Source organism: Nomascus leucogenys, chromosome 14, assembly GCF_006542625.1.
Source record: "Nomascus leucogenys isolate Asia chromosome 14, Asia_NLE_v1, whole genome shotgun sequence".
In the NCBI taxonomy this organism is placed as follows: Eukaryota; Metazoa; Chordata; class Mammalia; order Primates; family Hylobatidae; genus Nomascus; species Nomascus leucogenys.
The window spans coordinates 3,423,821-3,448,592 of record NC_044394.1 but is presented as its reverse complement, the minus strand read 5'-3'; the positions used below and the strand labels follow the sequence as shown (position 1 = coordinate 3,448,592).

The following is a 24,772-nucleotide window of genomic DNA, read 5'->3' as shown; positions in this document are numbered from 1 at the left end:
CTGGAATGCAGTGGTGCAATCTTGGCTCACTGCAACCTCTTTCTCCCAGGTTCAAGCAATTTTCCTGCCTCAGCCTCCCAAGTAGCTGGGATTACAGGTGCCCATGACCACACCTGGCTAATTTGTGTATTTTTACCAGAGATGGGTTTTCACCATGTTAGCCAGGCTGGTCTCGAACACCTGACCTTGTGATCTGCCTGCCTCCACCTCCCAAAGTTCTGGGATTACAGGTGTGAGCCACCGCACCTGGCCTGCAGCTTTTAACAATTGAGTAAGGTATACTCCTGTGAACAAAATTTGGGGCATATTTGTTTCTCTCACCTGGTTTCTCTAGAATTTGGAAACTATTTGTGAGTATTCTTAACTTATGGCAATATAGTTAGTAGGATAGGTGCGATAAAAATCCATTTTCTTTTGCAACAGGACACAATTGGAGAAACTGGTTGTTTTACTAAGACTTTGACTGGAAGGGTGCGCTTGCATTTAAGGAATCAAGCATGACTTGCAGAGCCAATAAAAGCCGCTTGGGAAAACTGGCTTCATACCTTGTCTACACTGTATAGGATTCCTAACCTGTGGTAGGTAAGGAACATCACTTTCTAATACGCCCAGGAGCCCCAAGCTATCTTGGGACTTCAAGAATGGAGGAATTTACTCAACTAATAGTAATTTGGGGGTATGAACCCATGGCTGGGCTCAGCTTTAGAAAGTGTAATCCAATATTCCTTGTGGAACAGAGTTCCATCAAAGCCAATTTAAAAGCCTATGTGAAAAATTATTCTTGCTGTGCTTTTTTTGTTTTAACAAATATGAAGACTGAAGAGAGACAAACTATGTTTCAGAACTTATCATACACTTGTCACTAAATTCTAATCTCATAAAAATCCCGAAAAACAGACAAAAAAGATTAGGTACTCAGTTTTCTGTGAGATTTGGAATTAGAATTTTAATATTGTCTTTACCAAAATTATGAAATATTTAAAACATGCAGAAAAGTATAATTATCTAATAAGAATCAGTGTGCCCATAACTTACCGAAAAGAGCTCCTCAGTTTACCTTATTTTGCTTCACATGTCTTTCTCTCTTTTTGTTCAATAAGGAAAACATTTCAGATGCAGTTCAAGTCCCAATGTATCCATCCTGGTCACATTAACTCCCCTGTATTTCCATAGGGGACCATTGTCATGAATTTGTTCTTTATTATTCTCATGAATATTTTATACTTTTCTACCTATGGTGTGCCCATAGTCGATGAATAGAAACATTTTGGTTTCTTATATAAAAGGTCATTTGCTACATAATCTGAAATGTGCCTCTTTTACTCATATTGTTTGACTGAGGTTTACCCATGTTGATAGATGCTACTGTAATTCAATCCTTTTATGTTTATATTGTAAAATATACCAGTAGGTACAGATGCAAGATTTTATAAATTCTCCTTTAATAATTACTCTATTGTGAATTTTTCAATATTGCAATGATGTAGTTCTTGAAAATACCTCCTTGTGTGCATGTGTGGGAATTCCCTGTGAAGTGCTTACACAAACAGAAAAGCAGGATGATGGGATAGGTCCACCTTAAAATTTACGGAATATTTTCAAATTGCTTTAGAAAGGGACTGTATTTGTTTATACTCCTAACATCAGTATTTGAGAATTTCAATTCTTCCATATCATTATGGACACTCAGTATGGTCAAACTTTAAAAATGTTTGCTTAATCTAGTGATTCCGAATAGCATCTTATGGAAAAATAAATGCTAGCAGGAAGTTGACTACTTTCAATTCAAGACTCATACTCATATTTTTGTGGATAATAAACTGCAGCCAAGATGAAAGCAACTTGTTTAAATTCACAGATTTAGTTAACAACAGAATTAAGATGAGAACAGGAACTTGCCTTGAATTCAGAATTCAATCTGTGGATTCACAGATTTCAGTAAACATATTTAACTGATTTATAACAAGAAAAATACATATATAGAAAAAAAGCAGTCACCTTTAAGAATTTTATTCCATATTTTTATCTTATTTCTTTCTTCTATTTTTAGTACCTAGACAGATCTTGGGCCTTTGAATCATAATTACATGTTCATGATCCTAAATAATCACCTAAATTTGATTTCATAATAAGAATGAATTATTGAATATCACCCATTAGTCTTTTTGAAACAATGGATTTAAGAAGTTATTATTCTGGAGCTAATCACATTAAAAATAAGGCATTGCTTTTGATTTTTGAATTCCATTTTATATAACACTGAACAATAGATGTCACTCTTTTGCCAATAAAAATAACTATGAAATTATTTCATTTGATTATTTTTCTTCATAAACAGTTCTGGTGCTGAAAAGATAAGTTATAAGGTTCTGGTAGAAAAATCTCAAATAGTGGAAGGAACCTTTAAATATTAATATCTGCTAGTGTTTTCTCTATGAAACAAATTAATATACTCTCAAACCGTTACTTTCTGAATTATTTTAAATATAACCAATCTAAAATTTCTGATTTTATGCCTTTCTATTAATGTTCTCACAATTAGGTGTCATTAAAAGGAAAGTTAGAATGAGGTTATTTGAGAAATATATGCCCAAGTCAGGAAAAGAAAACTTTCAGAGTGTAATTAATTATATCTTAAGTTCGTGCAATGTCTAGTAGTTCACTTGATAGACGGGGAATCCATAAAAATGGAAATCAGGGATAGAGAAGCCAAGAAAGAAGAAGTATACAAAATAATGCAATTGCGGCCAGTTCTGAGGCATGGTTAAATGGTAGATTGTGTTCCAGATCTCGTGGCTGAGGTCAAGGACACATTCAAAGTTTTATCAATTTTGCCTAAACAAATCAGAATTTTTTAAGAAGCTGAGGGCAAGTTGTGAAGGTGTTGGCAATAGAAGATGACCTATTGAAATGACCTAGAGAAACAGTGGAGTGCATTTGAAGATTGTTTAATGACAGTGCATTAATTTAAACCTGGGCATGCTATGAAGAAAGGTTAGGTCAAGGAAGAAGAAAAATGTTAAGGAAATGTTAACATCTGTTTCACTGATTGTGACATACTCAGCAAAAGCCCTAGCTGCCTGTGCTTGATGCCAAGAAAAATAGATGAATTCAGAAAGTATGGTGAATGAGCAACAACCAGGACCTAAATCTAACAAGCTGTATATTCTAATTGCATTTTTAAAGTGGTTTAAGATTTAAGAAGCACTTTCACTTTCATTGTCCTAGCTGGTTTCTGACTCTTCAGCCCATTGCAATTGGACTTCTGAACCAACTGTTTCATTCAAGCTGATCTCTCAAAGGTTATTAATGGCCTATAAATTGTCAACCATTGACCTGCTCTTAAGCCTTTATTCTCCCAGATCACTGCTTTTTATTTTCTTCTTAACATAGTTTACTCTCTCTGCCCTTTGAATTCTCTCCTTCTTTGCTTTCTGTACTACTTTTCTTTTTTCCCCTGGTTTTTCTTCTAATTTGATGACCTCTCCTTCTTATCCTCCTTCACTAATAATTTGTCCACTATCTTGCACCTTAAATTATTTGTTTTTCTCAGGTTTCTGCCTCTAGTCCTTTTCTCTTTCAATACTTCTGTGGGTGATTGTGTTGATGAGGATTTGAGCCATTTTATGTACAGGTCTTCATTCAACAAATATTCATTTTCCAGGTGCTATTCTAGATGCTGAGAACACAGTTGTCAAAAGAATAACAGCGTTTCTTTTCTCAGGCTTTTATTTCTAATGGGGGAAAGCACATGTGTAGGAATATGTTGAATTATTGACTGATGTGTCTACATCTTCATCAGTGCTACCCTCACACTTCAAACACAATTTATTGTACTCTCAGCCCCTATCCAACAGCTAGGAAAATATGGGATTGTGTCTTTTAGGAAAGTAAATTCAGGGGAAAACAAATGGGTCAATATTTTATTTTTTAGTGTTAAAACAGACTTTTGGTACTGAAAATAGAGATTATGATCTTGAGAGAAAAGGTTTTTAGAAGTGCAAGAGGGTGAGATTTTGTTTTTCTGAAGTATAATTTTACAAGACACAGGTCATAAAGTTTATTCCACAGATTTTTCTTGCTTTCCTACTCAGATAAGATACCAGTGGTTATAGAATGGGAGAGAAAAAGAGAAGGATCATAGAGGGACAACTGTTGTCTTGTGTTCTTTTTTTTCTCTGGGCCATATCTTACAGGGTTGTGGTAAAACCCTACATTAGTTTAAGTCATGAAAGAGTGAGATAACCCAGTTCACATTCCTGGTTGTGTTCCTACATTCTGGTAGGTTCTTCATGGGTGTTGAGAGAGTTGCATGTGGTCAAGCAGTGGCTGAAGCCAAAGGTACAGAGCCTCAGGGCATATCTCTGGCAGGTGGCAGGAGAGAGTTAAATGTTTTCCTACAGAGCTGAGTGAGACACAGATGTGACAGCAGATGCCAAAATACCTAAAGAAATGCTGTGGCTAGGTCAAAGGAATAGCATTAGCTAGTGATGGTGGAGTTTCTTGTAAGGGGTCAAACTGAAAAGCTGAATCCAGGTAGGTGCCAGTGTAGAGATATGACCCCTTATTATAAGGATGCCCTCTCTCACCACTCCTATTCAATATACTATTGGATGTCCTGGCCAGGACAATTAGGCAAGAGAAAGAAAAAAAGGACATCCAAATAGGAAGAGAGGGAGACAAACTATCCCTGTTTGCAGACATGACCCTATACCTAGATAACCCCATAGTCTCAGCCCAAATGCTTCTTAAGTTGATAAACAACTTCAGCAAAGTCTCAGGATACAAAATTAGCGTGCAAAAATCACTAACATTCCTATACACCAACAACAGTCATGCCCAGAGCAAATCAGGAATATACTCCCATTCACAATTGCCACAAAAAGAATAAAATACCTGGGACTACAGCTAACCAGGGAGGTGAAAAGATCTCTAAAAGGAAAAGTACAAAACACTGCTCAAAGACATCAGAGATGACACAAACAAATGGAAAAACACCTCATGCTCATGGATAGGAAGAATTGATATTGTAAATATGGCCATACTGCCCTAAGCAATTTATTAATTCAACACTATTTCTATTAAACTACCAATGACATTCTTCACAGACTTAGGGAAAAAAAAGATTTTAAAATTCATTTGGTACCAAATAAGAGCCCAAATAGCCAACACAATCCTAAGCAAAAAGAAAAAAACTAGAAGCATCATGTTACCCGACCTCAATCTATGCTACTAAGCCACAGTAACCAAAACAGCATGGTACTGGTACAAAGACAGACACATAGACCAATGGAAATGAATAGAGAACCCAGAAATGAGACTACACACCTACAACTATCTGATCTTCAACAAACCTGACAAAAACAAGCAATGGGGAAAGAATTTCCTATTCAATAAATGGTTCTATGATAACCGGCTAGCCATATATAGAAGATAGACACTGAACCCTTTCAGTTTCAACCTTACACCACATACAAACACAGATACAAAAATTAACTTACGGCTGGGCATGGTGGCTCATGCCTGTAATCAGCACTTTGGGAGGCCAAGGCGGGAGGATCACCTGAGGTTGGGAGTTCGAGACCAGCCTGACCAACATGGAGAAACTCCGTCTCTACTAAAAATACAAAAAATTAGCCAGGCATGGTGGCACATGCCTGTAATCCCAGCTACTCAGGAGGCTGAGGCAGGAGAATTGCTTGAACTTGGGAAGCAGAGGTTGTGGTGAGCTCAGATAGCACCATTGCATTCCAGCCTGGAGAACAACAGTGAAACTCCATCAAAAAAAAAAAAAAACAAAAAAAAAAACAAAAAACTTACACCACATACAAAAATTAAAAATTAACTCAAGAAGGATTAAAGACTTAAATGTAAAACTCAAATTATAAAAATCCTGGAAGACAACCTAGGCAATAAGGCAATACCACTCAGGACATAAGCATGGGAAAAGATTTCCTGATGAAGCCTCCAAAATTTAATCACAACAAAAGCAAAAATTGACATTTGGAATAAAATTAAACTGAAGAGCTTCTGAACAGCAAAAGAAACTATCAACAGAGTAAACAGACAACCTACAGAATGGGAGAAAATTTGTGCCAACTATGCATCTAATGAAGGTCTAATATTCAGAATCTATAAGGAACTTAAACAAATTTATTTAAAAAATGAATTCCATTAAAAAGTAGACAAAGGACATGAACAGACACTTTTCAAAAGAAGACATGCATGCAGCCAACAGTCATATGAAAAAAAAGCTCCACCTCACTGATCATTAGAGAAATGCATTAGAGGTAACAGCTTACACTAGTCAAAAAGGCAATTACTAAAAAGTCAAAAAATAACAGAGCCTGGCAAGGTAACAGAGAAAAGGGAATGCTTATACACAGTTGGTGGGAGCGTAAATTAGTTCAACCATTGTGGAAGCCAATGTAGCAATTCCTCAAAGTCCTAAAGATGGAAATACTATTTGACTAAGCAATCTCATTACTGGGTATATACCCAAAGGGATAGAAATCATTCTATTATAAAGACACATGAATGTGTATGTTCATTGCAACACTATTCACAATAGCAAAGACATGGAATTAACCTAAATGCTCATAAATAATAGACTCAGTAAAAAAAAAAATGTGGTACATATACACCATGGAATACTATGCAGCCATTAAAAGAATATCATGTCCTTTGTAGGGACATGGATAGGAAGCATCCTAAGAGAATTAATGTGGAAAGGGAAAACCAAATACTGCATGTTCTCACTTAAAAGTGGGAGATAAATGCTGAGAATACATGGATACATAGAGGGGAACAGCACACACTGGGGCTTATTGGAGGGTGGAGAGTGGCAGGAGGGAGAGGATCAGGAAAAATAGCTAACGGGTACTAGGCTTAATACCTGGGTGATGAAATAATCTGTACAACAAATCCCCCCAGAAGCTTACCTATGTAACAAACCTGCACATGTACCCCTGAATCTAATATAAAGGTTAAAAAAAAGGAAAAAAAGAGAGATATAACCACTTGTTAAAATCAGCTGTTTACCAACGCAAGTAAATCCTGAGGACTAGTCATTTACATGTGTCAACCGCTCACGTGAAAATTGTACTTTCTGTTTTGGGCAGAATGATGTATCAACGTAAAAAACCGATTTGAAACACAAAGACAGCTATGCTTTTTCTCATAGGTGAAATTCATATAAGATACTAGCCAAACAAGATATTAAGGGCTTAAACAAGATATTGATCCAAATTACTAATTGAAGATAAAAACAGGACAGAGAGAGGTCGCCTTTGCACTTCTAAAAACCGTCTGTGTTTGAGGTGATTCTGAACATAAATGAAGCTGTCTACTGGTCATAGCTAGAAAACAAGGGCTTGAACGGTAACAGTAAGAAGGAACACAGTAAGATAACAAGTCAGAAGGAAGGACATAGAAGATGATTAGTAAAATCTTATTTTATTGAAACTTCTTAAGTTGATCCTCCAAAATGACTCTGAGTTTGGCATAGTGGATATTTTTAGACTTTTGTAACAGGTAGGAAAAAATAATAAAGAGTACAGAGTGTCAGAAACTCGTCTGAATTCACATAGATACTAGGTGACAAAGCCTTAAGTCAAACCCAAAATATTTAACTCTAAGGCAGGTGTTTTGGCTCGCTGAGCTGGTTTGATTTTAATCTCAACATTTGGACTCATGTCCAGATAGTATAAAAACTATTTAGATTCTCCACCATGGCCTAATTCATTCATCCCTTTCTAGCCTCATAACTTCATGACAAACATGAGTGTGAGCACAGTATATTGGTTAACTGGCACCATGCCACAACCTTTATTTTAATTATGTCCATTTGTAATTGTTGCTTTGATAATTATTTCCATTTTTCCTGCTCCGGATTACTGTGTTCCTTCTTACTGTTACCGTTCAAGCCCTTGTTTTCTAGCTATGACCAGTAGACAGCTTCATTCATGTTCAGAATCACCTCAAACACAGATGGTTTTCAGAAGTGCAAAGGCGACCTCTCTCTGTCCTGTTTTTATCTTCAATTAGTAATTTGGATCAATATCTTGTTTAAGCCCTTAATATCTTGTTTGGCCAATATATTCGTTAAGCCTTTTAAAATAATTTCAGACATTACATTTATATTACATTAGAAAGAAAATGCCTTAATTAGTAAAAAAAATCAAATTTCAGAAAAATGATGTGTTAAGGTTTGCTATCTGGAGTTGCTCTTTTGGAGAATAAAAAGAATTAAACAAACAGTTTATAAATGACAGGCTTGCTTTGAAGATAATACCTACACTTTGAATAACAGATTATTTGACATTTGTTTTCTTAAGCAATACATGATAGAAACTGTATTTCTGCTCTAATATTTTAAATCTGCAATCAAATTGCAAGCAAAAAATAATTTATACATTCACCTAAGAAGCACATAAATATTTATCTAGGGCTCTCATACAGTTTTGTCATGTAGATTATTAAAAAAATAATTTTATCAAATGAAAAGTAGTAGAATAATATTAATAGTATAAAAATTTATGATCACAGATAAATTATGGGGAGAAAAACTTGCAATTATAAAACCTTCAGTTTGGTATTTTAAAAGTAGTTTTATTATGTAAAAGTTCACGCAGCCATTCAAAATAAGTTTGTCCACTACAGGATAGGAAAAAATACTTTAATTAATAGATAAGCATAGCTTATAATTAGCATGTCAAGTTTTTGTGTCTAAATGGATGTTTTCAAAGTCCTGAAAGTATTTATTTTTCTTAATTTAGCAGTTCCGACTTTTTTTCTACAATCTTGTTAAAGCGTTAATTTGCTTACAATCTTTTTTATAACTTCAGGACATCTGGGCAAGCTGTCAACAATTCTCTTATAGTGGACTCCAATTAATTTATTTTCTGAGTTTTTTCATTTACATAATATTTTATAATATTCAATATAAAATTGTATGCTGTATTTTTACATTATTTCAAGTATCATGTATATTCTCAGGAAGAAATACTAATGTCAATGGAAATATGAATGCACAGTAATTAAGAAAGAATTTTAATGCAATGGAAGCAAAGAAACTAAGAAGTAGTTAGCAAGCAAGCAATTTTTTACTGAAGTAGAAGTTTTAAGTTGTATTCTGTAGACTTGAATGTAAGAATTCTTAGAAAAATACATATTACTATATTGTTTAAATTACATCTAAATAAGAATATTTTTTTTAAATCACAGGGAAAAGGAAACCACACTGAGATGGTTATTATATTCACTGCTACCTTTCCCTCTTGGAGCATTTGCTGGTTCTTGAGACTGAACAGTAAGCCCAAAAAGAAGGCAGTAGCCAAGTAAATATTGTTGCAGTCTCACAGGGACACAGTTTCACAAAAGCCTAACATTAAAGTTCGGGCCTACCAGAGCCAGCAAGACTGGTTTTGCAAAAAAAAAAAAAAAAAAAAAAAAAAAACAAAAAAATAAAAGGATGACAGAGAATTGAAATATACAATATATGTGCAATTTTTCCCTAATGTATTGCTAACTCTAAGACTGTGCATGCATAGAAAAAGGTTCAAACGTGAAAATAATCATAAAGCAGTTGAAAACAGATTAAAAGTCAGCAGATAATTTATCAAGCTTATAGATTTAGAAAAGCAAGAGTCCATGAAAGTAGAAGCTTTTAGTTAAGATGCCAGACATGCTAAGCCCCAAAATTAAGAGTAAACCAGAACAAGGGATCAAGGTGATATGCCTTTACTCTATGTGTCTTCAGAAAGAAAAATAAATCCTCTTTGGAAAAATATAACATCGTATAGAGCCTTCACATTATATCATACATATTGTTCAGCATTCAATCAAAACATACTAGGCATACGAATACAAAGTACTGAACAACTTGAATCAACAGGAAAAACAGAGATCTACTCTAAAAGAGTCAAGTGAAAATCCTAGAATTAAGAATAAAAGTTGAAATTAAAAATTTAATGCATGAGTTTAACAGATTTGACAAAGAGGATTAGTGAAATGGAAGATAGGCAATTAGATAGTATCCAAACTGAAGCATTAAGAGATAAATTTATACAAACTAGACAAAATAGTATGAAACATGTAGAATACTTAAGTATTTGTAATTTCCAAGAAGGGAAGACATAGAAAGATCCAAAAATAATATTTGAACTGTTGAATGTTGATACTTTGGCGGGGCCAGTGGCTTATGTCTATAATCCCAGCCCTTTGGGAGGCTGAGGCCGGTGGATCACCTGAGGTCAGGAGTTTGAGACAAGCCTAGCTAATATGGTGAAACCCTATCTCTACTAAAAATACAAAAATGAGCTGGACATGGTGGCGGGCACCTGTAGTCCCAGCTACTCAGGAGGCTGAGGCAGAAGAATTGCTTGAACCCGGGAGATGGAGGTTGCAGTGAGCCGGGATCGCGCCAATGCACTCCAGCCTGGGCGACAGAGTGAGACTCCTTCTCAAAAAAAGAAAAAGTTAATACTTTATACTTTATCAAAACCAATGAAGGATATCAGTGACTTAAAAGTTTTATAAAACACAAGAAGAATAAATGAGAAATAAAGAAGAATAAATAAGAAAAACACACCTTGTTGCATTATAGAAAAACCAATCCTGATTTGAAATCAAGAGAAGGAAAAAAATCTTAAAAGTTCCTGAAAATGACAGTTAATTTTTAATAGAAATGGCAAAATAATAAAACAAAATAATGACTTCTTTGAAGGGCAAATAAATCAATAAATATGTAAATGAAAGAATAGATGACCAATAATTCCATAAGCAGCAAAAATACACTTCAAAAGAGGAGGTAAAATAAAGATTATTTAAATTAACAGAATTTTCACTAACAGGCTTACTCTTACATACACATATATGAGTCATATAAGAAGAAAAATGATCCTAAATGGAAACAGTAAAGAATTAAGCATGAAGTATTAGATATAAAGAATTAAATACAAAGTATACAGAATTAAGAGTATCAGAAAAATAAACATGAGTTATTTAAATGTATATTCACTGTTTAAATATTAATAATGATGTATTAAAAGCATATATATAATGCCTTAAATTATACAGATAAATAATTAAAAGATAAAAAGCATAAAATCTGGGAAAGAAATAATGAACTAAAATATTTAAGGTAGTTTCACTTTCTATGAAGAAATATAATGTAATAATAAGAATGCATGATATGATTTTCAACTTACAGGCAATAAATGCTCACAGACGTAAACCTAAATCTATCAGTAGTTACATTAAATCTAAATGACATAAATGTGTTCATTAAAAGACAAAAATTATAATATGGGATTAAAAAATTGTTTAGAACCAATTATATATTTTTATAAAGAATTAATCTTAGCTGTAAAGAACAGAAAGATTCAAAATAAAAGGGCAGCAAAATATACATCACACAAATACAAACTAAAATAAAGCTAATATTATCTGTACTAATATTAGGAAATGCAGAATTTAATTCAAGAAAAATTATGAGAAATGAAGAGAAAAATTTATTATGTTAAAACTGAACACAACAGGCATATATAAAACCCCAAATTTATATGCAACTAGAACATAACCTCAGAAGATATAAACTGAAAACTCTCAGAATTAAAAGGAAAAGTAGTTAAGCCTACAATGAAAGTTTAAGGATTTAATATCATGGTAAAGGATAAAGTAAATAAGTGTTACAAAATATTTGAACAACGTGATTAAACAAATTTAAAAATAGGCATGTAACAATGCTTTTAATAACTTATTGGTAAGTGAAAATTAGAAAAAATGAATACTTTGAATATTTGAGTATTCAATTTTTTGAATAATAAAAATATAATGTAGATTAACTAAAAGCAGTAGTTAAAAAGAATAAGTATAAAAGGATGACAAATGTATTATCTAAGCATAGAAATTAATAAAATGAAAAAAGTGGAAATTAAACAGAAGAAAAAATGAAATTAATAAAATAAAAACAAACACAATAAATAGCCAAGAGTTGTTTCCTTGAAAAAACTAATATAATTCATAAACATACAACGTCTGATTCAAAATAAAAAAGAGAAGATATAATTTACCAGTATCAGGAAGGATAAAAAAGAAATAAATAATATGGGCATGATAGATAATGAGTATAGTATAGTTTTATGAGAATAAATTAATAAAATTTTTTAAAGCTGGTATGAGAAAAATATTAAGTGTAAACTTGAATAATATTATTTCCACTAAATGAATTGAATCTAGAAAATATTGCCATAAAGATAACTCCAGAGCCAGATAGCTTTGAAGTATTTAACAAAAATTTAATAGAAATCATATCTGGCCTGGTGCCAGTGGCTCCTACCTGTAACCTCAGCATTTTGGGAGTCTGAGGTGGGTGGATCACCAGCGGTCAGGACTTTGAGACCAGCCCGGCCAACATGGCGAAACTGTGTCTTTACTAAAAATACAAAAATTAGCCTGACGTGGTGGCAAGCAGCTGTAATCCCAGCTATTCTGGAGGCTGAGACAGGAGAATTACTTGAATCCAGGAGGTGGAGCTTGCAGTGAGCCGAGGTGTTGCCATTGCACCCCAGCCTTGGTGACAGAGTGAGACTCCACCTCAAGAAAAAAAAAAAAAAAAATCCGAATGATTTCAGAAAACAGAAAAAGAGAATAGGCTTCTCATTTTGTTTTATAGAGTTAGCAAATCTTAATTCCAATCCCTGAGAAAGATATCAAAAGAAACTTATAGCATAATATCTCTCATGAATATAGATACAAAAATCCTAAACTAATTATTATTATTTCTAATTCAACAATGTATAAAAAAGTGTAAGTTGAATTTATTTCAAAAAGCAAGGTTGATCTAACATTTGAAAAGGTATTGTAATTTGTTACACGTAGAGACTAAAGAAAAATATCATATGGTTATTTAAATAGATGAAGAAAAGACAGGGTAAAATTTAGCACTCATTAACAATAACTAGATATAGATAAAGAAATTCTGAATCCGATAAGATTGGTCTATGTATAAAAATTGAACCACTAAACTATATTAATTGCTAAACTATTAAAATATTTTCTTTGAGGTAGGGAAGCAGACAATTCCTGTTATGACTTTTTCGACTCAACATTACATACAAGGCCTTATGGGAGTAAGATAATAAAAGTATGTACTTTTGAATAAAAGGTATAAAAATTGGAAGGAGAGAAACAATATTTTTATCATTTACAAATCCCATAATTATGTACCTAAAAACATCCAACATAATATATTTTAAATTCTATTAGAACTAGTAAGTTAATTTATCATTAAATGAAAAGGTCCAAACACAAACATCAACTTTTCCCATATATATTAGGAATGTTTTGAAAATTACATTTAAATGTGATAAAATTTAGATTTGTCTTAAAAACATTATCTAACTGACTCTCTAATCATGATTTTAATGAAAGTGATGTAACACCTCAATATGGACAATGATAAAAGATTGAGAGAAATTAATAAAGAACTAAATAAACATCCAAGAGGAATATTCATGGATTGAAGACTCAAAATTGTAACGGTATTAATCTTTATCAAGTTAATTGATTTAATGCAATCCAGTCAAAGCACTGCTAAGTGTGTGTGTGTGTTTGTTTGTGTTTTAAAGACCACAAATAATAATTACAAAAGACCAGACGTTCATGGTCATCCTTATTGTTTTACACTGATAGCTTTCGCTAGGACGTTATTATTCTATGCTATGGTAATGTGCCAGTTATCCTAACGTTAATGAGGTCTTTGTAACTTTTAGGCAAACATTTGAAAATAATGAGAGTAGCAAAATTTGGAGACTATGTATTGTCTAAATTTCCTTAATCTGCCATGGACTTTTTTTTTTTTTGCAAATCATTTCTATTTATTTCTTTTTAAAAAGCATTTGGAACTTATAAGATTTGAAACTGAAAGACCCTTCTTTTTTTGTTACAGTATTTTATGTTTGCTAATTAGTTTGCTGCACGTATTATTTATTATATTTGTATTTACGTATCAGATTAGCTTTTTTTGAAAGAAAGAAAGAATGGACTTTGTGATCTTTGAATCAGGAAAATGTTTCAATTGTCTAATCAATCTAAGGTATCAATGTTTCTGACACTACTTTTGAGGTATTTATGGGATGTGTTCCATTTTAGGTGGGAGTTTTTCTACTGTTTGGCTTATACCCTGCTCCAATTTGATACAGGAAGGCTTTTTATGTGAAACATATGAATACAATATATGGTAGAGTGTGTGAGGAAAAAAAATTAAAGACACTACAGTCAACAAAGCCCTATTTATGCAAAACGTGCAGACACACATACACACACCCCTACACACATGCACTTTAATCACTGCTAGGGAGTACAGTACTTTGCCATTTCAACTCAAATGTTTCCTTTAAAAAGTCCCTCTAATACTAGGCTCTCATACATGGTTTCAAGGAAAATCCAGCCTCCCAGTATGATTAGATCTTAAAAACCATTTGAATCTAAACAGCAATGCAAGAGAAAGATTCATGAACGGTATCATTAGATTGACTCCACTGTGTACCCTTGGTGTCTTTCCAATCTATTTCCTTTAACTCACAGTGTTTTGCTTTCCCAGCTGGAAGTTTAGTGTATCTGCTTTCATCACAGCAGGGTTTCTCTACCTCGATACCATTGATATTTGCAACAGGGTAGTTACTTGCTGTGAGAAGCTGTCCTGTACACTTCAGGGTCCCCAACCCCTGGGCTGCAGACCGGTAGGTCTGTGGTCTTTCGGGAATCAGACTACACAACAGAAGGCAAGCTGGCAGTGAGAGGGCATTACCACCTGAGCTCCGCCTCCTGCCAGATCAGCGGGAGCATTAGATTCTTACAGAAGCATGAACCCTACTGTGAACTGTGCATGTGAGGGATATAGGTTGTTGCACGCTCCTTAGGGGACTAATGCCTGATGATCTGAAGTGGAACCGTTTCATCCCCAACCCCACCCACGGAAAAACTCTCTTCCACAAAACCGGTCTGTGGTGTCAAAAACGTTGGGGACTGCTGCTGTACACGTTGAATGTTTAGCAGCATTTCTGGTCCTCAACCCACTGTATGCCAGTATCCTCATCACCCCCAGTTGTGACAATCAAAAATGTTTCCAGACATTGCCAAATGTCCTGGTAGGGGGTGGGGAGGAACCATTCCCTGTTGAAAACTACAGTTCAGCAGGATGAAAACAAACTACAGAAATACAGAGGCAGAAAAAAAAGCATGTTTCCCATCAGCGTATTTTAAGATGTTTTAAGCTTTTCAGGAGGATCTTTATATTTAGATAATTTGGACCGTTTTCCTGTATAAGAGTGGTGGAAACTGCAGCAATGCAGCATTTTGGACCTGATCTCCCGCCATTGACTTCACTCTACCTTGCTCTTCACGTGGAGGTCAGCTTGTAATAATTTCAGTTTCTTTTGGATCTCGGTCAGAAGATCAATTTTCTGCTCCAAAATGGACAAAGACCGGGCAATGCAAAAATCAACATCATGGTTTGCTCCACCAGCTCTCTCCTGGATGTTTTCCAGCCATTGGCTAGAGCCCTTCCCTGAAGCTGTGGTACCCTTCCCTAAAGGAGTGGGTAATGTTTCAGCCTCTTCAATCTCTTTCTGCTCCTCACTCTGTACATAAGGTATTTTAATAAATTCATCCCTCTGAAGGGACATTTCTGAATTTCCGATGTGACTTTTGAACATCCTTGGTGCCTCATGTCCAATCGGATAGAGGCCACGATGGTAGGGCCTTACATCTACATTTAATTTGTTTACTCTGTTTGCATATCTTGAAGTGTTGAGAGTGTTTTCACAAGAGGTCATCCCTGGAGAGATAGTAGCAATCATGCAAGTGGAGGAGTTCTGGCTGATAAAGGAGTCCCGGAGCACCTGTGTGAGTTTGCTGGCTCTGAATGGGGTGTGGGGCTTGTTCTGACCCAAAGCCAGAATCCATTGTTTGAGGGCTAGAAGACTCTTGTTAATCTCTGCCCCTTCCAGCTGCCTTTTCCGGCTGGCCTTGGTCGTATCTGCTCCCCTTTCATTCCCAGCTAAATCAACGAGGGAAAACTTGCCATGCAGTTTCCCTCCTGACTTCAGGATGATCTGGAACACTGCATGGCCCCCGGATGAGTGAGCGTTGACAGATGTTTGCCTGAAAGTCCCACAGCTATTCCCTATTTCCACCAGGTTCAGCACTTCCTCCACACAGCACACCTCTTTCTCCTGCAGCCCGACCACTTGGATTTGCTGATTGCCATCCTCAAGGACTTGCAGCTTCTTCTTCCAGTTCAGCAAATCATACACCTTGCCCCCATAAATCTCAAAAAATGTCCCATAGACTTTGAGGTCCAGCTTCTCGTATGTGGAGTTTCTGCGCAGGAGAAAGACATCCTGTGCCACCAGAGCATAAGTGCCCTTAGAACAATCCTGGGCCCTTCCTGAAAAGTCTCCACCCATGGTGTACGTCTTCCCACTTCCCGTCTGCCCATAGGCAAAGCAGGTGGCCATGCCCTTGCGGAAGACGGACTCCACCAGTGGCTGGGCGGTGAACTTGTACACCAACTCGTTGGAGGCTTTGTCATCAAAGGCATGGTCGAAGCAGAAGGTCTGGTTCTCCAGGTAGCGAGTGAGGTCCACCTTTTGCTTGGACTCATGCACCATCACCACATTGTCCGAGGGGACCGTGATGATATCCAGGTCCTTCAAGGTTGTCTCTCGCTGGTTGAGAGGCCGCTTCCTCACGCAGACGCAGATGCGATGTTCTTGCGGGGGCTCCAGGACTGAGATCTTGCTGCTGTCCAGGTGCCTGGGATACTCTTCGATCACGTGCATGATTTCGTAGTTGGGGTTTCTGGTGTTGCCATCGAGGGCGCCTCTAGCTCGGATCTCCTGCTGCTGCCGCCTGCGCTTTTCCCGCTGCTTCTGCAGTTTCTGGATTTCCCAGAGGCAAGGAGACTTTTTTCTGCTTCATCAGACAAGGTTTGCTGGGGACCCTCACGTCCAGGCCGTCCCCTGAGGCTGTTTTGTTTTTCTGGGGGATCATCAGAACCCGTTTCGTGGTGGTACGCAGGTCCCTGACGGCCGAAGAGGGCGCTGGAGCCAAGGCGGACAAGGGCGGGGGCGGAATGGGGCGTTGAGCAGAGTCCAGAGCTGGATTCAGCAGGAGTGTGGTCTCCAGGTCAATCTTCCTGCCTTTTTTCACTGCTTTCTCCACCCACTCTACCGTGACCCAAGAGTTTTCTCTGTTGATCTCCGTGGCCACAGCGAGGTGGATCTGCTTGTCACTGCGCTGGATCGCCACGTAGATACCCACCTGGATGTCTCTGAAATGTGGCTTCAAGGGTTTCAGGGGCAAGAGGCGTGGGGATTCAGGGAGGCAGAACTGGCTGGCCATGGTGAGTGACGGAGGTATCAGGGAGCGCTCCAGGGCCCTTGGGGTTGGAGCAGCAGCACCTAAGCCAGCCTGAAGCGCCCAGAGCACGGAGCAGGGTTGCAGTCTGTGCCTGCCTTTGTGAGCCTAGCGTGCCAGGGCCCGGATTGGGGCCATACGTCACAAAAGGATGAGAAGAGGCGGCAGAACCTAGGGCTTAGGAGTGAATGGTACGGGAGCACAAAGGGATGAAGCGATTGCTCTCTGCCAGTGAGGGTGAAGGGGTTGGAGGAGGATGTGGCGTGCTCTCCGGATCATGGCAAGAAAGAACAGGTAACAGAGAAGCAATGGGAACCACGGAGTTGAAGTTTAATTTATATGTCCCATGTACATGTATGCCTAAGCATAAAAGGAGGCCTTGGCTGGCAGTCTCAAAGCTCAGTGCTTTAATTTGAGAATTGCTATGAAGTTCCCTTAAACTTTAACTCTCCAGTGATCAGTGGGAGCAGATGAAGGTAGAGCTATTTGCAAATCTCAGGCTTCGATATTCAACAGGATCCCAGCAAGGCTCCTCGAACCTGCCATCTTCGTTTTTTCACCTCCTTCAAAACGTGTAACTTGTTTAAGAGTCACAACTTAAAGTTATTACAGTTTAATCAGCTTTCTCATTACAAAATCAAAATGAGTAGCATGTAGCAGGTCGTTGTGGTAATTTGCTCATATGAAACCACCTTTCGTACAGCACCTGGGTTTGCAAACAACATGTTTATCACATTCCAAGTGGCTCTGACAGCTATAAAGTGAGTTTTGTTGTGCTGTGGTCACCACCATTTTTGAGATTAGTTCAGTAATTACTTTTCCAAACTCCTTCAGTAATTACACTTCTGGCCTCATTATCCATAATTTGGAGAGAAAGAAAACACATTGTGTGGAAAGAGATAATTAATCTTATACCGCCCCCCAGCACCCTGCAGTACTTGTGCGTGTCCTTTAGAAGTTGTTAAGCAGGCCTGGAAGGCAGCTAAGACCATCGGATGCAAAAATATATTTTGCCAAGATTGCAATATTTTCATGTATAAGAATTAGCTTATAAAATAAATGACATTGACTTTTAGACAGGCCAAGCTCAGAGTAAGGGTGATGCCTTACGTTCAGCTCCCTACCAACCCCCATGCATGTTGCCTTTTCGACGGTTGAATTTTATCATAATTGTACTTATAGCTCCAAAGTAATGTAAAGTAGCAAGTTACAACCTTCCCTAGGAATAAGGGCCACTATAGAAATAAATTCTACTCTAAACTAACTTTTCTGTTCAGTCAGTTTAGTAAAGCTTAGATTTTGAAAAGAAGGTGGAAGGAGGATGCTGGATAAATTAGGTAAGTAAGCAGTGCTCATTTCAAGAGGAGTTTGTATGCAGGTGGAGGGAGAGGAGAAAGGGCTTTAGGCAGTTGTCTTCTAAAAAATATTATGTTTTATTTCCCCAAATTATCAATATTTAAAGTTGTGCTTTAAATCAGTTGTTCTTTCTTAGTTTCAAGGCCATAATGTAAATATTCTTAATACACTGTATTTGTCATTAGCACTCTGTCATTCAGGTTGGAGTACAGTGGCCTGATCATAGCTCACTGCTGCCTCAAACTCCTAGGTTAAAGCCATCCTACCATCTCAGCCTCCCAAGTAGCTGGAATTACAGGCATGTGTCAGGATGCTTTGCTATTTTCTTTCTTTGTTTCTTTCTTTTTTTTTCTTTTGCTAGGGATGAGATCTTGCTATGTTGCACAGAGGCTGGTTTCAAACTCCTGACCTCAAGAGAGTCTCCCTTCTCATCCTCCCAAAGTGCTAGAATTATAGGCTTGAGCCACTGAGCCCACATAATGGTTTGTTTTGTTTTGTTTTTTTAACCGTTACCTTTGAAAAAGCTGGGTCTCTCTCAAAGTTATGAAAACTCTAGACCCTCCAGGCTAGCCACAGGGTTTTCATCTTAGCCAGTAATGTTTTAGACAGACAATGGATGAGCAGCTCCATGATAGTAGTGCCAAAATCAGAGAGAAAAGTTTCCTTTTACTCCCTCTTTCTCACCAACATGTTCATACAGGTTTTCATAGCAATTTCAGGACTTTTTTTCAGTTCTTTTCTCTTTTATATAGTTTCCCTAGTATATTGCATTTGTTCCTCCAGTTTAATTTTATATAAAGCTGGCTAGATAGATTGTTAATGACCAGAATTACGAGTCCTAAACTTGTAGTCACCTGCAGGAACTAAAACGTTAACAAATCCAAAACTGATTCCGTTATTTTCTTACTGAAAATGGCAGCTCTTTGTTATTTTTCATTGCTTTTAGTAACTTCAACATTTACTCATCTTTAAAATCCTGACACAGATCTTTGTGTTTTTCCTCTTTCAGCCCATCCTAACTTAGGTAGTCCTTTCCCAGTCGCTAGAAGTCTTCCGTAACCATGATATCATTTAATCTCCCAACCAATTATGAGCTTGTTTTCTTTTTTCTTTTTTTTGCAACCTCATCCGGTCAGGTACTTAGTCTATTTCTCACGCTGCTCCTAGAGTTATTTTAACAGGTTCTTCCTCATTAATTCACTGCTTTTAAGCATTTTAGTAGCTCCTCATCATCCTAATGATATGGGGTAAATTCCATATGAAGACTTCAGGCACATCATCATCTTGCCTGCTTTGTCATCCTCAAGATTTCCCACTATCCGTACTTAATCTAAAATTGAGCCATGTGGAAGAAATTGCAGCCCTTCAAACACACCATTTTCTTTCAAATTTCAAAGTTCTAGTCCGGTGGTTCTCAATATTTAAGATATGTGAAAATCAGCTGCAGGGCTTGTTAAAACATAGGCTACTAGGCTCCATGCCAGAGTTGTTGATTCAGTAGGTCTGAAGTGGGGCTGAAAATTTGCATGTTTAACAAGTTCCCAGGTAATGTTGGTGCTGCTGGGTACAGGGAAAACATTTTGAGGATTACTAGTACAGCCCTCTGACAATAATCCTTCCTTGTCTTCATGGTTTTCCTGAGCTCTTCAATACCTACCTCAAACATCACTACCCTGGACAGGTTTCTCTGACCTTCTTGATAATAGCCAGGCAAAATAGCATTAGATAAAGACACCCCTTCTGAAGAAATGGTATCTATTACTGGTCGAATTTGGCTAGTCAAGGGAACCCAAAAGCCTAATTTTTAGTAGTACATTTAAAAAAACTCTCATTGGTGAAAATAACAGTAATCTGTTTATAGAGAGCTGATTGGGTGCTTTTACAGTTTCGATAGTCTGGAACTTCTTTGGAGCAATCCCTTTTTATATTTGCTGATATAAAATTCACAATTCAGAAACCATCTGCCTAACTCTCTCATTTAATGGAATTTATTCTGACAGACTAGTCCATCTTAAAACCAAAAACCACTGTGAATCTTAAGTAATGAGATAAATACAGCATTTGTCAAAATGAGAAGGCCCTAGATGCAAGATATCAGCCTTGGCCATGACCTGAATAGCTTTTGGTAGATGGGCAGTTTCTCCAGATTAGAGACCAAAGCCACCCCTATATTTTTAACTGAATAGAACCAAGCAGTGCGTGCTTACTTTGTGCTATTTCTTATGTCAAAGAAATCCTTCAAGGAACTTACCATTTACACTTTTTTTTTTTTTTTTTTTTTTTTTTTTTGAGATGGAGTCTCGATCTGTCGCCCAGGCTGGAGTGCAGTGGCGCAATCTCGGCTCACTGCAAGCTCCGCCTCCCGGGTTCACGCCATTATCCTGCCTCAGCCTCTCCGAGTAGCTGGGACTACAGGTGCCCGCCACCACGCCCGGCTAATTTTTTGTGTTTTTTAGTAGAGACGAGGTTTCACCGTGGTCTCGATCTCCTGACCTCGTGATCCACCCATTTACACATTTTGTTCTGTGAACCTACTAAAAAAGCTCATGCCTTGACAAACTGTTGAGTGATAGATTCTCTTTAAGTCTCCTTTTTTCAAAAGCCTAACAAGTATCAGGTGTAGCCCCACAAGAGTGGGTAGGGTGGGTGGAAGTAAGCGCAGGAAATGAGCTTTGTAATTTTCATTTATTAATTACAGATATATTCCCAGTTTGGGGCTTGTCAAAGTTGATTTATACGAGAGAATGTGATTTCTAGTCTCATTTTAGATACAAATCTCCCAGGAGATGTGCATCAAATACGTGCCTTTCTAACACTGTTGTAACAGACATCTAGCAGCTGTTGGACTTGTTTGATCACCCTGGGGGGCTGCACTTTTCCAGTATAGGGATACAACCTGCGGTTGATTTAGTTATTCAGAGGAGTTCAATGGATTTTCCCAAATCTCTATGAAGAAATGAAATGCATCATTTTCATCTATAAAGTTATTTTTTAAAGAGGAGAGAGGTATCTTACTAAGTTTATGCCTTTTTTAAAAAGAGGAAATTAACTTTTAGAATGAGAATGGTATTTTACCATTACGGCTAGTGTCTCTGTCTCCTGACATTTCTACATTTTCCTAATGCTCTACGCTTAACCTATCCAGATAAGTCCATACTTCTCCAACCCTCACATTGATTTAATAGGCAAGAATTGTTTCTATGACAACAGTATAAACTCAGAGCCACCTTTCCCCTGCTTATTAAATGGGCTTGCCTACCTGGAGATATCTATAAGATTTCTATATTTTTTTTTAATTGTGGATATTCATCTATAAAGTTAGCCAAGATAACAAAGCTAAAAATTGTCCCTCTCTCACTTTAAATCCATTTGTGTTGGCCATCTTTTAGCTTTCAACTCTATTTAGCACGCTGAGTGGAGAGGCTGGGTTTCACTTCCGTTTTATGTTACTGTTGTTTGCTTGTAATTCACACTAAAGCTATAAGCTCTTTAACTTGGAAGATGTGCTATATTTCTCATCTTCAAAGAATGTTCTTTAGATGATATGATTCAGAATATTTAATATAATTTGTATTGGAATAAATATGAAAAGTGATATAAAATACTTGTATTTGAGAAATGGTTGGAGGAATTTGGATATTTGTCCTAGAGAGTTTGACAGACAGGTCTTTCTATATACACTTAAATGGCTACCTTATAGAAGAGGAATACAATTTGTTGTATTTGATTTAAGGTGTGTCGACATTCAAAAATTCAAGCACTAGGCCCTCAAGACTCAGCTCATCATCATTTTTCTTAGAAAGTATTCACAGATATTCATAGCTCCCTTTCCTCTACCTCAATCACAGATTAGTTAGTTTTCTTTATCTCAACTCCCACATTTATTCTATACTTATTTTTGACATTGCACTTATGACTGTGTGTGAAAAGAATCTGCATCTTTCCAGGTTAAAAAAAAATAAGCTTTGAGAGAAGCAAAGAGGATAACTTATTCATAGTTGTATTCCTTCTATCTGTCATGCAGACATTAAATTTCCTAAAACTATAAAAACTAGCTTAATAATAGATGGATGTTTCCAACTTCAAATCAAACTAATAAGAACTTCAATCTAGTGTGCATTCAGTGAACCTTAATAACTATCTCCTAAATATAAAGGTCTATACTAAGTGGTAGATTATATAGTATTACAGAAAACAGCCCTAACTTCTGCCTTCATGGAGCCTACAGTATCATTTTTGGAAGCAGATACTAACAGATATAGATACAGATAAATATTGATACACACACATATATTCACACACACTTATACACACACATGCACATACATACATACAGATAGATACAGATATATAGATATCATTCTAATAACTACAAGAGTTTTTGAGAGTCAGGGTTCTATCCCATGTATATTAAAACAAAAACTAAATGCAACTTGTTGGGAAAGGTAGTGCAGAACACATTTCCATAACAGACCCAGGAGTTGGGCTAGATTTGTATTCTCAAAGCAGGCTACATATCAAAATCACCTGGGAAGCTTTTACAAAGAACAGATTGCCTGGCACCACTCAGACCTACTGAATTAATCTCCAGGGGCCAGAACCTGGGAATCCATTTTGCTAAAATCACACCCCAGGTTATTCTTATGTTACTGTGAAGCCTGAGAACATTGGGCTGGATGCCCTCTAGGTCTCTTTCTACTCAGAGATTTTATGATCCTGTGGTTCTGTGCATAAAAAAGATGATTCTTTGATACACCTGTGGCCTTTGAAATTTCTTTTATTTTCATAAGCTGAATGTTTAAAGATACTCCTGATTTCACAAATGAGACACAATGCAGTTTTACTGAGAAAGCTACTTTTAGGTTTCTGCAGAAGATTTGCTACAAAATATAACATTTGGTATTATTGTCTAACAACATAGAGTAAAATTGCATAAAATCAAGACCTCATGTCATTAAAGATGTGCAAGCATGAGAGCGTACCATTTATATTTCCTATGGTGCTTCAGAATATCATGTTGCACATAGTAGATATTTAATAAATGTTTGCTATACCAAATATTGGATAGCTTCAGCTATGATATTTCAGACGGCTCGCCTTTTTGGCTGGTCTTGCCTGTTTGTTAAGTGTAGAAGATGAAAGTTATACCAAGAATGAAAACCCTTAACTTTGTAATATGTCTCAGTGTGATCTCTATAGGTAATGTTATAAGCGCTGTTTATCATTGTCAGAGCCTGGTATCTGCCTGTCTTGAGAAACATATATTTACCATTTTGCAATAACCTTTAAATTCTTACCTGGAAACAGAAAGCAAGAAGACTAAAGTTCTAACAAATAGGACATGATATCAAAATAACCAGTCGATCCTGGGTAAAAGAAAATCCATTAAATGGTTGATTTAATGGAAATAACAAGTTGACTATTTTTATTTCGACTACACATACCTAGTGTTGTACAAGCTGCTAGGATTAAGGAATTATTGAAAAAACCCCAGATAGAACCATTTACTGTTAGTGAATAAATATTTGGTTTGGTGAATACATGATATTGCTGAAATAGCAAACCCTGGGTAAAGATATATACTAAAATCTGCATTTAACAATTGCTTCTTAAGTAAGCGATTGAATGGATAAATAAATATATAACAAGATGGTTGTCAAATGTCAACAAACACGGATTTTTCAGTCAGACTGAATGAAAAATGCAATTCAAATTATTTTTTAAATGTACTTTAAAAAATCTCCAGTGGCTTTTCATTTCACTGCTTAAACACTCAACTTATCTTCATGGCATCCAAGACCCTGCATAATTCACTCTTTGCCGGTCCTCCCTATTATTTAGTATCACTCTTTTCCCTTTTTAAAAAGTATATTTCAGCCACACCAGTCGTCTCTCAGTTCTTTGATGCACCCAGCTATTTCCTGACCCAAGGTTTTCACATACCCTGCTTTTCTTGGGACTGGCTCTTTGTCATTCTGGTCTTCCATTTAAT

The 24,772-nt window shown here is 36.6% G+C and overlaps 1 protein-coding gene across 1 annotated transcript; it reads right to left on the bottom strand.

Annotated features, from left to right (window-relative positions):
• Window positions 1-15,386: 15,386 nt before the first annotated feature.
• KIF2B (kinesin family member 2B) lies at window positions 15,387-17,409 on the bottom strand. The gene is given in 2 exon segments (XM_012503290.2): window positions 15,387-16,976; window positions 16,978-17,409. Coding segments are annotated over 2 exon segments (2,022 nt in total).
• Between the last annotated feature and the right edge of the window lie 7,363 nt (window positions 17,410-24,772).